This window comes from Centroberyx gerrardi, chromosome 11 (assembly GCF_048128805.1).
Source record: "Centroberyx gerrardi isolate f3 chromosome 11, fCenGer3.hap1.cur.20231027, whole genome shotgun sequence".
In the NCBI taxonomy this organism is placed as follows: Eukaryota; Metazoa; Chordata; class Actinopteri; order Beryciformes; family Berycidae; genus Centroberyx; species Centroberyx gerrardi.
In genome coordinates, this window is record NC_136007.1 from 1,851,030 (window position 1) to 1,865,167 (window position 14,138).

The window sequence follows — 14,138 nt, forward strand, 5'->3', positions numbered from 1 at the left end:
TTATAATTCTATTCAATACCATTTTATGCACTCATGTTTTGTTTTTGTTGGTACAGTTGTGTGCACTTAAGTGGATGTTGCCTGTTAGTTAAATGAGTGAAATTCTAAATGTCTGTGATATGGCTCACCTGGACTGATTTCTGAACGTGTAGAAATGCCTTGGGCCTATGTGTCTTGATACAATACAATGCACTGATGTTGTTGTTATGCATTTACAAAATACAATATATGCACTCCTATGTTGTTGTACTTTACTGTATCTGTAGCTGTTAATATGATTACTCATATTTCAAGCCATATTTCTCAGGCCCCTCATTTGGGATCATTTTCATGAACTGGCCCCCGTTCCAAACTAATTGAATAGCCCTGCTCTAGCCTGTTCTGTTGCTGCATATTAAGCCTTCAAAAGTGGCCCGGGGTCAGGGTTCTGCCATTGCTGCTCTCACAGAAGTGGATGTAGTCTGTGATGCAATGGGAGAGACTCTCGATTACAAACACATATTCAAAGCATTCACTTCATTCACTGGTTAGGAAAGCTGAGCGTCTCCACTGACAGCATAGGTGGTACATGAGGATGGGTCTGATGGTTTGGTCTCTGAGGCCATAGATGAGAGCATTCAGACACCTGGGGAGGATACTGAAGCACACAAAGAAAACATTGTAGAGACGCACAACAACTAATCTGTCTGCTGTTCTAGCAATGGCTATGATCATGGTGGAGTACAGGGTAGAGGTGAGAATCAGACCCAGCTGAGTCAGGTGAAGCAGAAGAGTTTGACTAGCCTTTCTGGTCGAGGCTTTGTCTGTTGAAGCAGACCTGGCTACAAGCATCACACCCATATAGGAGCAGATAATTGCCACACCCACTGACAGGAAGAGAATGCCTGCATATGCTTTGTCAAAATGATACGAGATCGGTGCAAGAAACAGGGCTTCTTTGGAGCAGAAGTCCTTCATCTGCAGAGTCAGTGAGAATTTAACGTTTGAATATAACAGCAACAGTCGAATAAAGATGTTGAGGAAACTGAAGGCCCACACCACAGCGATCGACACGCCTGTGCTTCTGATGGTGATGATGGCCGCGTGCCTCAGCGGATAGCACACAGCCACATATCTCTCAAACGACATCACCGCCAGGGTGAGAGGGGAGATTGTGGTCGTGAGAATTGAGAGCATGATGAGGGTGCCACATACGTAAAATGTCAGTTTTATCCGAGAAGCAGCCAACACGTAAAGCAGCAGGTTTAATACCAGCTGCAGAGTGTCTGCAAAGAGGAGATTGTACAGCAGGATGAAGCGGGAGGTTTCACGAAACACCATCTTACTCCTCAAGGTGAACAGCAGAACACTGTTAATGTACAGGAAAGTGCAGCTCAACCCTGCGGACACAATGATAGATATCGTTAGCTCCTGTGATGTTTGATACTGCAGGCCAGCAGTGATATTGGCCTTAGACTGTGGCATATTCAACATGTCAGAAACGCATCTGAAGAAAAAAGAATATCTTTCAGCTTGGTTCTGTTATTGGAGCAGAAGACTACAAAGAAAAGTGCATCATTCCAGAAAAGTTCAAAAATGATCCACACCAGAGATACTTATGTCGACCTATTGAGTTTGCATGTAGAATACAAAATCATCCATCGATTTTCCCAGTGCAGACAGTTAGCAGGTTAGAGGTTGTGCTTTATTTCCACAAGAGCAGAGCTGGTCTGGAGGGTTTGCCTGCCCTCCCATCCTGTATATGAGCTTTGTCCTCACACCTACACACATGACACCGTCACATGTGCCAGCATGGTCACCGGATTAGAAATGTGTGATGTAATCTCTCTGCCACCATTTCCCCAATAACCTCCCATTTTCCCTACTTTCCCCGTCCTTCTTAATGAGTTTATGACAAGTGTTCCTTCGAAGCTTTGAAAGGTTAGGGTTAGGGTTAGGGTTGCCCTCACCCTCCACACTGCCCTCTCCCACCTGGACCAGAGGAACACATATGTGAGACTGCTGTTCATCGACTTCAGTTCAGCATTCAACACCATTGTGCCCTCTAGACTGGTCACAAAGCTCAAGGATCTAGGTCTCAACTCCACACTGTGTAGCTGGATCCTGGACTTCCTGACGGGCAGACCATCTCCAACCACCTCCACTCTGACTCTCAGCACTGGAGCCCCCCCAAGGCTACGTGCTTAGTCCCTGGACAGGCCCATCAGCGAGGGCCCGTCCTGGACCCGGCACACCGGTGTCCTCATCAAAACGGCAAGGCAGCAGCAGCTCTTCTTCCTACGCAGGCTGCAGAGGTTCGGCACAGACAGCAGGATCCTCTGTAACGTCTACAGATGCGCCATCGAGAGTATCCTCACTGGCTGCATCATCGCCTGGTATGGCAGCTGCACCGCCCTGGAGCACAAGGCCAGACAGAGGGTGGTACAAACAGCGCAGCACATCACCAGGCCTGAGCTTCCAGCCGTGTAGGACCTCTACACCCGGAGGTGTCGGAAGAAGGCCCTGAACATTATTAAGCACTGCAGCCACAAACAGTTTGAACTGCCCACTTTAGCCAAGCGCACTTAACATCTCATCCTCATTCCATCTCATACGCCCATATATTTTGAAAGGTGTACATATATTTTATTTTATTCAATTTATATATTCTATTTTATACTGTTATTTACTCTGCCACTTTATATTTTTATTACTTCCTGCTGATGGTCACTTTACCATTTTGCACTGCTATTTTATTACTGCATTGTTTGTATACTTTATTTGTTAAACTTTGTTTACATTGTTGTGGCTAGCTCTAGGCTCAAGAATTTAATATGTAACACTGTTCTGCTCTACTGGCCTTATGAACAGCGCCTAGATTCGTTTACTTACACTCAATAGTAATACTAACTATGCTGTATACTTCTGATGTGTACTGAGTGGATGACTGTCTACTTTATAAAAGAATAAAGACCCGTAAAGTATGTGTATGGTCTCAATTATAATGCACCTCTAACTCTCTCTGAATAAATCACATTGGCAAAAATGAATCACATTAAACAGTTTTAATCCTCAACATTAAAATATTTATTAAACCAAAATTAGGCCTAAATAGTGAAAAAATAAAATATTATAACTACCCAAATAGGCTACCTGTTGTAGGCAAATCTCACAAAATAAAAGTAAACAAATTCACCAGTTGAGGATTTCACTCTTTTCCCTTCTGTTGGGAAGTAGTCTACTCAACTCCACTTAAACAGTAGTAGAACTACAGCAAATGTACGTTTAGGACACTTTAAACAATTGTACCTTTAATTACCTTACCCAAAATGATTCAACATAGCAATACACATAACATGTTGGTGGGCCCACATTCTAATTAAAACAAACAAAAAGCCGGCAAAGTCCTGAAATTAAACCCCCCTGATGCAGGCCTGATCGTGGCTGGTGTGCGTTGGGCCACACATACGATGAATGTGACCATCCATGAAAACAGGGTTACTCACCACCAGGAGTCCGGTCTGCCTCAGTCTGTTAGCAACAGACCGGCGGCTCCTCTCACTCCTTCCCGGACAGTCAGAGGAAAGTCTCTCCTCCCTTGGCGCCAGGGATGCTGCTGGGCTCTGCCTGGTCACCCGGTGTGCGATCGGGTTTCCCCCCGTGCGTTGTCGGGCTGATGATATCCACTAGGGTGCTAGCTAACGGTTAGCACCAAAGCTAATGAAGTCCGAAGTCCACATGTGCTAGCTTAGCGATAGCGTGCAGTTAGCTTAGCGGTTAGCTTAGTTGAAACTCAAACTAAACTTCGACACTGAACACACTGTATTGACTTAACATAGCAGCGACTGCAAATCACTGTGTTTCACAACTTCAATATTACACTTATTAAAGCGCATTGACAGCATTACACTGAATTTCTGGAGCTTCTCTCCGCCCTCACACCGAGACGGCAGTCCAGCGAAAAACCAAAACATGAACTCCTCTCACACAGCCTTGCTTCACGCGCTGTTGTAGTTCTCCCGCCCCCCAGCCAATGGTAGCTAAGGAACTTGACGTTGCCTCATGACTGATCAATTAGAGGTAGAATACAACAAACAGCAATATATGATGTGAAATTAGAATAAGCAGGCTAGTTTGTAACACTTCCCCACGTGTAACCAACTGTACCTTTCAACCGAACTTCTTATGCTGCATTCACTGTCATCAGTAAATTACACTACTCCCCCATGTAAATGGTTACAGACATTTAAACACTATATTACATACACACAGAAAACAGAAAATATCCTAGGATTGTGAACAAAATAACCCAGGGGGTTACAAATAGCTAGCATTATCAGTCAGCAAGTGGCAAAAACCACAGGTGAATTTTGAAGCCAATACTGAAGTGTCCTGAAGTGAAATGTTCCTCTAACGTCTGCTAGAGGCCGGCTCCAAAAAGACTCCAAACTGCCCAACTCTATCAATCAATCAATCAATCAATCAATCAAACTTTATTTGTATAGCACATTTCATGCAAGCAAATGCAGCTCAAAGTGCTTCACAACAGATAAAAAAATGCAGTAGAATAACGGAAAAGGAGACAATGTATATGAGTAGAATAAAATGGGAACATTAAAATTTAAGATTTTAATTTAAGAAAGTAAACAATATTATAAGATTAAAATAAAAAACATTATACCTAAAAACATTAAAAAAAAACTTCCATGAAGTCAATGGGACCACAACCCAACTTCTACTAAAAATATAAAGTCAATGAAATTTTTCCACACGAGGTTTTGGCCTCAGTAGATGTGTGTCCTTATAGAGATTTTCAAAATAACCATGTCATTAACGTGTCATTAACGTGTCATTAACGTGTCATTAACAGGATATAACGGATATAACATGGTGTTGTTTCGGGTTGTTTGCCTAGTGATTGACAGGTCGCCATGCATCACCTATTATGGGCCAATAGTAGGCAGCACTTTGCCACCATGGCTCCATGCTTTGCCTTGCTTTGGTTCCAAAAAATGTCAACATGGAGCCGACTGTAAACACAATCTCCAGGCATCAAAACGGCCCTTCAGAAGTCAATGGGTGACATCACACTCACTAGTCCATCTGTTTTTACAGTCTATGGTCAGCACAGCGGTGTGAAACATTGCTGAGTTGTATTTGCAGACCAAAGAAGAGCTATTTGCTGTAAATCAGCACAACAAATGTAGAATACAAAGTGTTGTATTTATTTTCACCATGAACACAGTGAACAACAGCAGCACTGGCTCTTCCACTACACACATCATGCAGCGTGTGTGGGGCCCACACATGCTGATGGGACATCCAGCCATCCATTACTCCAACAAGGCCTGAAACGGCCTTGTTGGAGTAATTCCAGGCTTCCACACAGAAGAACCGGTTGACCTCCCTTGAGAAATAACAGCTGATAATGATGTAAATATTTATCCAGAGCATTAGTGATTACCTGGAGGCTTATGTCTCCAGTGATTAAATGAATTATTGATATGTTTTAATAATGGAGCAGGGGAGGCTTCTGACTGACACCTCCCTTCTAATTGGCTCCTCAGGAGTGGAAGTTTTCCTCGAACTTGTCAACAGGTCTCAACTTTCAGGCCTTGACAAGTTTAGGCCCTGCGGGATTCATTCATGCTAACAAGGACTACAGCTTCACATGGGTGAATCCTTCTAACTATGAACTAGATAAAGCATATAGCATTTCTACAAAATGATTAAGTTTAATTCACTTTTCCAACTCTGTTGCTTGTATGTAGCTTGACCAGTTTTCCAAGTTGGTTCTCTGAAACAGTTCCCAGTCACAAAAGAGACAAATGGAAGTGAATAAAGATGGAGGCTTCCTGGATTGACTTGACGCCTATTCTTCCTGGTTTCCACATTAAAGTAATAATCTGTGGCATTTTCATATAAATAAAATGTTGTTACTTTCCATTGCCAATAGATTTAACACAATAGTGATCCAACCTATATCCACTTCATGAAAGCTTTTACATATATGCATATTGGGAATGCGGAAGCTGAATACAACGGAGGCAGACTCGTTTTGCATTAAATAATTGATAAAAGAGCAATCGTATGGCGTCAGAAGACTTGGATTATGCTGCATGAGCTGTATGGAGAACATTTATGGACATTTTTACCCTTTTTGAAGCCTAAAGGACTGGCCTCCATTTACTGCAGTTGTTTGGAAGAAAGCTTCTCTGGCAGTGAGCCTGGCGAACTCCTGGTACGTTGCATGAAGAAAAAACTCATCAACTCATTTGTACTGGCATGAGGATGAGTAGATAATGACCCAATTTTAATTTTTGGGTGATCAATCCCTTTAATGTTACCACAGATTTTTGATGGGTTACAGACATGCAACTCAAAAAATTCACCTTTGCCCCTAGTGGTCAAATATGGTAGTATTCTCTCTCACAGAGTTACAGGGCTCTATGAAGTGTCTTATGAATGATTGAAACCTCCAATTGTGGATTGAATTTACTGACATGTATAATACAATCCATATAGTATTTCCTGTAGATTCGCTTGATCATATGTTTCTGGTAAAAGGTGTGCTTTTGTCCATTTCCACATGGTCTGATCAACATGATTTCCAGTTATAGCATATATAACTTTTTTTTTTCGGCTGTAGTGTTTTGCTGAGTGTGGAAGTATCGAAGACTCTGGGCCATGATTTTATTATTATTTTATTTTGCCTTATTTTATTTCTTTTATCTATTTTTTATTAAGGTTATTCTGTTCTTATTGCTGACAAGTAAAAGAGCAAATTGGCACATGATCACCCACTTTGTACATGCTGGACTTGTCCACCTGTCGCTGGATAGGCAGCAGCAAGCACAGCTACGTCCTCATATCTTATATCCTGAATGCCATGTGGTACATAATTGTATGTATCTAAGCTGACTAACTCAGTCAGATAGGTCAATGATGAAATGATCAGTTCAGTCAAAAACAGCACAGAATTTAATCATGTCTATCTATTTTGATGGACAAGTTATACGATTAGAAAAACATCAACTGTTCACACCCACCGCTGGGTTAGGCCCAAGAGCTGAGGACCTTTAATATGGCTGCCAGAGGGTGAGTTATGTCATCTGAAAACCCTCTATTGCATGCCTCCAGTTTAACATATGGTTAAGATACAGAATAAGAGAAGACTGTCCATTCTCTTTGTTGGCAACATACACACGTGCACACATACACTTACGCAACACATGTAAAATGATTGTAATGTGATGTAAATATTGTAATTTTTGTATGATCATGTCACACGTATGAGAATGTCACTACTTATTATGTGTTCAATTAACTAATGTACTTTTGGTAATGATGATATGTTATGACCATTTTTAAGTAGTAGAAAAGCCTAACCAGGGACAGGGGTGGCAAATTAGCCTTGGCTAGAAATCCCATATGCAACACAACTGTATCATGTTATTGTAACCTATTACAATGTTTGTTTTGCATTGTCCCTGACAAATAAACTAATAAATAAATAAATAAATAAAAGGAAATAGCTGACTCTCTTTTAAGGTCTCATACCAACAACAAAACAATACGGCAATATGGACATAAGTCAGAAAAGGTGGACTTCTGCTGACTACTCCAAACAAAGTTTGTTACGTTACTATTGTTGTGGCAAAGTTGTTTTTCCACTGCTGAAATCCTCTGAGGTGTCAGAGAGAGAAATCCCTTCTGTCTGATCCGGTCCCCTGGTAACTCATTTACACACATTAAATATTCAAACCCTTACTGACCTTTCTAATCTTCAGGGTTGTCATGAATGTTTTCAGTAAATATTGACAGGATTAAAGCCTACCATGGGTGTGTTTATCAGGCATCTTCATGGAGATGATGTACAGGCTACCTCTGGGGAGACAGAATCTGCCAAAGTTTACCAAGACACTGAAAGTACAAACAAGTACAAAGTGAAAAGAGAAAACTTCACTTGGACCTGATGCCCTCAAAGGTTAAGGTTGTATATCATGTAAATAACTGCACTAGGCAAGATTTTTTACGCAAAACTCCAGCTGTCTTATCAGCTAAATCATAAAGTGGGGCTACAGCATCCCATCCCTACTAACTGAGATGCTGTAGATTCTCCCTGTTTGTCCAAATTTAATTCTGGTGTCGGTTGGACTGGTGGGAAGTCTTCCACGCAGGAGGTGACGAATCCAAATTTAACAGTGAAATCCAAAAGTGTCTCCTAAACAGCAGAGAACAAGCGCTCCGTCCAGAGAAAGCTGGACTCACCAGTGTTAGAACTTTTGTCTCTCTCATCCCTTTGGTATCCTTTGGTATAGGGAGCCGAAGTCGACGTCATCCCAGCCCGGCTGCGGTTCACTCCTGTCTATTCCAGTACATTGCAGATTACTTGATATAGGCAAACTACAAACTGTACGCTCCTCACACTACATTACCAGTATCTGCTCACCTTCGCTTTGTTTGGTGCCTAAGAACTAATCTGCAGACTGAAGAGGGCACTAGCCGAAACGTTTGCATTTATGAGAACATAAAAGTTTATTTTTTGAGTGCGAACCATTTTCTCGACTGACAACTTAGTAGTTCGAAATGTTCCAAATACGTGACGGTGACAATCATTCATATGAACTCCTTCTTTGGCAATATACAGCATTATCCGTGGTGAAAATAATTACAAATCAAGCCATGTTGAAGAGTTTAGGCAATATCAGGGGCGGCTAAGATGTCTAGTCAGAGCTAGCCTGAGGGACAAAGTTTACAAAGTCTAGTGTACACTGTCACCAACCAGAATAATTTTGGTACACTCCTTACTGTGAAGAGAAGCCATTTCATGGGAAATGTAGTTCAATAACTGCACTTGTAAGTACACAATCTTGTACCCAAGCCTTTTCCCTAGTCTCATAATTGCCTATGTAACTGTGGGACCCACAAGATGGTTTTGAACACAATCTATTGCTTTGTGTAGTTGATATAAGAAGTGCCTCCCTCCAGTTTACTCAGGTTATTTTACAGGATTTCTGTGTGGCCACCAATGTGCGAAGTTGCCTAGTTGCAGCTTTAATCACGCCAAGCTACGATGAAGATAAGATGAAACTTTAATGATAGACAACCCATTTTCCCATGGGGATCATTCAAGTTTCATCTTATCACACTATCCCTCTGTCATGGAAAACTTCGCATATAAAACCAATACCCAAAATTCCATGTCCAAAAGAACATAAGGACTTTAGACCAATAGCCCTTACCTCAGTGATTATGAAATCTCTAGAAAGAATTATGCTCCGATATCTTGTCAGTACAACAAAAGACAAACTTGACCCATATCAATTTGCTTATAAGCAGGGTTGTGGTACAGAAGACGCTGTTGCCACTTTGGTTCATATAATTTCTAAACATTTAGACAAACCCGACACCTACGCAAGAGCCCTCTTTCTAGATTTTTCGTCTGCTTTCAACACAATACAAGCAGACATTTTGGTGTAAAAAATGGTCCAGCGGGAACTGAATCCCTATTTGATTCATTGGTATGCCTCTTTTCTCACTAACAGAGTACAGATTGTAAAGGTGAACAAAACCCTTTCATCTGCCATCATGACCAATGTTGGGGCCCCCCAGGGTTGTGTGAGTTCAACCATGCTTTTCACTTTTTATACCGACGATTGCCGTATAGATACACCAAATCAATATATTTTAAAGTACTCTGATGATACAGTTCTAATATCTCTGTTAAGTAACTCAGGCAACCCTGGGCTGCACCAACTTGGCGTGAACAAACTGGTCGAGTGGAGTGATAATAATGCTCTTGAGATGAACACAAAGAAAACGGAAGAGATTGTATTTGGCTCACCATCTGACTCTCATAAAATTTCTATTGTTATCCATAATGAAAAAATCAATCAGGTATTTTCATATAAATACTTGGGTGTAATGATAGACCATCTATTATCCTGGAAAGACCACATTGAAACTGTCTGTAAAAGGACAAAACAAAGAATTTGGTTTCTTCGCCGCCTTAGGTCTTTTGGGGCAAGTAGACAAATTCTTCTTTTGTTTTTTACTTCTGTGATTATGAGTGTTCTACAGTATTGTAATAATACATGGTACAAGTGTTTGTCCACTACTTTAAAGTCAAAACTGCTCCACCAAATAAAAATTTGCTCAAAGATCGTAGGCCAATCACTTGAGAAACTCTATGAATCAGCCTACCATAATAACATATTAAGGCTGGCCAACAACATCGTCTCTGACTCCGACCACGTCCTGAACAGCGAATACAAACTGTTACCATCAAATCAGAGATATAGGGTTCCACGATTTAATAGGGTTAGACTGAAGCACTCTTTTGTACACCAGTCAATCCTAAAATTAAATATAGAGCTTAATCCCAGATCAAATGCACGTTGAAGGGCCTTGAATACTGTCTTTTGTGATTGTAATGATATGTTGAATGTATATATCTTTGTGTCCTGTCTTAATTTTTGTCTTTTTTGTGATGTTGCAAATGGAGCTGCTGTGATGCAAGAAAAATTTCAGACTAGATCTGACAATAAAGTATTATCATCATTATCATCATCATAAGCTGTAAACTAAGCTTTCAGAGTTGGACATCAAACATGTAGAAAGGACTTTTGGGGGGCAGCAGCCTTGAGGTTTGAGAAGTGGACTTGTGAGCGGGAAGTTTCTGGTTCGAATACCAGCTTGGATGTGGTGAATGAGAAATGTTCTTCCCTTGCTGAACAACTATCATTGAGATACCCATGAGCAAGGCACCAAACCCCCAACTGGTCCAGTGGAGCTACTCAGTAGACACCAGCTGAAGTAAAATATATGAGGGGGAGCTCTGTGGGGCTTGTGTAAGCAGCAGAGACAGACACAGAGCAGATGCCTTGAATTCTTTAGTGATGTAGTTGCAGGGACTTACAGATGAGATGAGAACAGATGTATGGACATTGAGTTTGATTACGCATCCTGAGTCAAGCAGCCTTTGAACCTCAGCATTGTAGACAGCAGCCTTTGCAGGACCTTTAGTCAGTCTCTTCTCAGTACTCCTGAGATTTGCCATTACAGACTCCTTGGTAGCCTGCAGAAGGGGAGCACCTATAATGTGCAGCAAGGGGGTAGCCTTATTGTGTCCTGGACTCCAGTGTGTCTGCGGCCTGTTGGTCCTGACAGGACCGTGTGAAGGCATGCCTTGGGGGTGGCAGTTGCATCTCTGCCGATAGGCGACAGGGTTGCTTTGTGGAGTAGGCGGCTCATCAGCCTGATGGCGCTGTGCCATTTTCAAGGACAGACGGTGGGCTTCTGCCTTAAACTGAAGCCATGAACCTGCAAGTGCTCACTGAAGCTATCCGTGTACACCAGTAGAAGTCAAAATGAAACAGGGATAATGAACATTGCTTATGTAATAATCTTATCAAATTAATCTATTTTTTCTTTTAGAAAATAAAGCAATGCTTAGCACCAAAGATGGAGACTAAATCAGTAAAGCAAGAATCTGAGCTTTCTTGCTGAACAAACTTAGACAAAACACACAGAGAAAATAAGAATAACAAACACTCTCATTCACACACACATGCACACACACACTAAAATGTTCCAGGTCACTTTGTTGTCCCCCACAATGAAATCGGGGCAGGGACTATATATCGGCCCTGGGGCCTCATGTATAAAAGTCTGCGTAGATTTCATACTGAAAGATAACGTACTCACAAGGAAAGGTGCGCAGGTCCTGCGCACCTTTCCTATATACATCCTAATCAATGTGAAATTGAGCGGACATGCACAAGCCTCTCACCCCGCCTTGTCTCCTCCCAGAACTAACTATGCAAATGACTATAAATGCGCCCCTCTTGTCACTTTCTTGTCAAAAAACAATGGCGAATATGCGGCGTGTTCCAAATATTTCCAGTGTGCTATTACGCACGCAGTGTCTTTGTAAATAATGCAAAATTGCACAAATAAACTGATTCAAAGATAAAAACAATATGTGCTGTGTTCAGTGTTCTCTGCTCTGCCGCTCCAAATATGGACAATGTGCTTTTCTTTTTGATTTTGTACTTTTATGAACGGGTTGCCTTTCTTCTCTTACCGTTCAGTCCCACAGTCAGCGCACAGCTTCGATGGTTTGTGTGAGCAGGTACTACACACAAATCATTTGGACATCACATAGTTGTTCCAGTCCATTGGCCCACCTGACACTGCATTTTCTTCCCAGAGAGATGGATCTCTGTGCACCTCAGCAACTGTACAGTCCCTGATGTGCATTAACATGTCCATGTCACATAAACAAAGAAAACTGTCTTTACTGGCGATCTTGGTTTTGGCACAGGGAGAGGGGCCTGCTGTCATCTGTGGGAAATTAGTTTCACAGGTTTTCCATTGCGCCTGTCTGTCTCAACGGGTCAGTCGTTCACGTACTTCGAGCGAGCCGGAGGGCAGAGAGACACGCATTAATACATACCCATGTACTGAGGGTTTTATGCAAATTGCAATGAGTGCTTGTATCTATTTCCTAAGTTCCTAAGTTTTTTAGAATTACAAAAACCCAGTTATTTAAAGCCCTCATTTTTAGGAAACGTTATGGTAGGAGGACGAAATTGCATTTTCAGTGTTGGAGGAACGTAAAATTGAAAATAACAACGCCAGATGGGCTTTGGCCTTTCTAGTGTTAAACATTATCCATATAAATAACCACACTATTATGGTGTATCAACGGAAATAATTATGGTTTTATCATTTTTGCCTTTATTTGATAGTTCAGAAGAGATTGACAGGAAAGTGAGGGCAGACGGGGGACGACATGCACCAAAGGGCAAGGGTCAGATTCAACCCCCCCGGCGACATGTTTACCTGTTCCTCACTGTCATTGGTGGCTGGACTGTCGTGTGGAGGTGTGACTTGAATGGTCAACTTTTTATAAGAGTCGGCTCGGTTTGCTCAGCACATCAACTATCAACTTTCAACCATGAAGGTAAAGTTATTTCATTATGATAATATTACTGTAACATAGTCATAAACTACTTTAGTTTGTTTAGTGGGCCTGAATAGAGACAGAAGTAGAAGTCTTCCCTCTGTTATAGCTGATGTTTCCTTTGTTCAAAAACACTGAATTATTGTTATTATTATTATTATTATTATTATTATTATTATTATTATTATTATTATTATAGGGTTAGAGTTGGTTAGGGTTAGGTGTAGGGTTAGGTTTAGCTTCTAGTACAACCACTACTACTAATTTATTACAACATTATAAATGCTATTGTCTTTGTGGAAAGTTATATATTATATAGTAGTAATAGTAGTAGTAATAGTAGTAATAGTATTAATGTTATTTGTCTTTTTTGTAAAGTATTGGTCTTTTTATGCAATCGCTGAATCAGAGTTTTTGCATTTGAATGATGTGAAAGCGAGTTTTACCAAAAGGATGTGATGTCTGTTGTGTTGTTTTAGGTCTGAGAGCATCAAGAGCGTCTGTGTAGAAAGCTGGTAAGTTATTGGCTCCTAGATCAAAAATGTTTTGTTGAATGGTTGATTCAACACAGCATCTCCAGAAAAAAGGGATGGTTATTCTGAGGTGGTGTGTGTGTGTGTGTGTGTGTGTGTGTGTGTGTGTGTGTGTGTGTCTGTATGAAAACCTTCATTTACAGATTTTAACCTCATGACCTGAAATGTAAAGAGTAAAACTCTGCAAATGAAAGGTTTCATTCCAAAACCATATAATTTTTCATTTTGGAAAACAAACTTCTCGAAAAAAAAATCAATATTTAAAAAACAACAACAACAGAGATCACGTCTTCTAAAATGGTACTATTTTCCTCCAGGAAAATTATCACTTCAATAATATTCAACAGTAGGGGTGTAACGATACACGCTACAGGCTTCAGTTCATACAATGACGATATTTTTAACAAAGTTTAAATGGAAACAAATTATGACTGTAGAAGATTCTTTCCTTATTGCTTGGACATAAAATGTACAAAAAAAACAATATTTTCAACTTGAAGTTTAACCTATTCCTACAGTTTCTTTTATAATGGTTTCTTTCTTTGTTATATATTTTTCAGTGCAAAAAGCAAATGATAGAATCTGTTGAATAAAATAAATCAGCTTTTAACAGCAGATGCTTGTCTAAATGAAACAAATTGTAAATTAAAATAAAA

The 14,138-nt window shown here is 40.7% G+C and overlaps 1 protein-coding gene across 1 annotated transcript; it reads right to left on the reverse strand.

Annotated features, from left to right (window-relative positions):
- Positions 1 to 516: 516 nt before the first annotated feature.
- LOC139922494 (odorant receptor 131-2-like) lies at positions 517 to 1,464 on the reverse strand. The gene has a single exon (XM_071913023.2). The coding sequence runs from the start codon at positions 1,462 to 1,464 to the stop codon at positions 517 to 519; it is 948 nt and encodes a 315-aa protein (XP_071769124.2).
- Between the last annotated feature and the right edge of the window lie 12,674 nt (positions 1,465 to 14,138).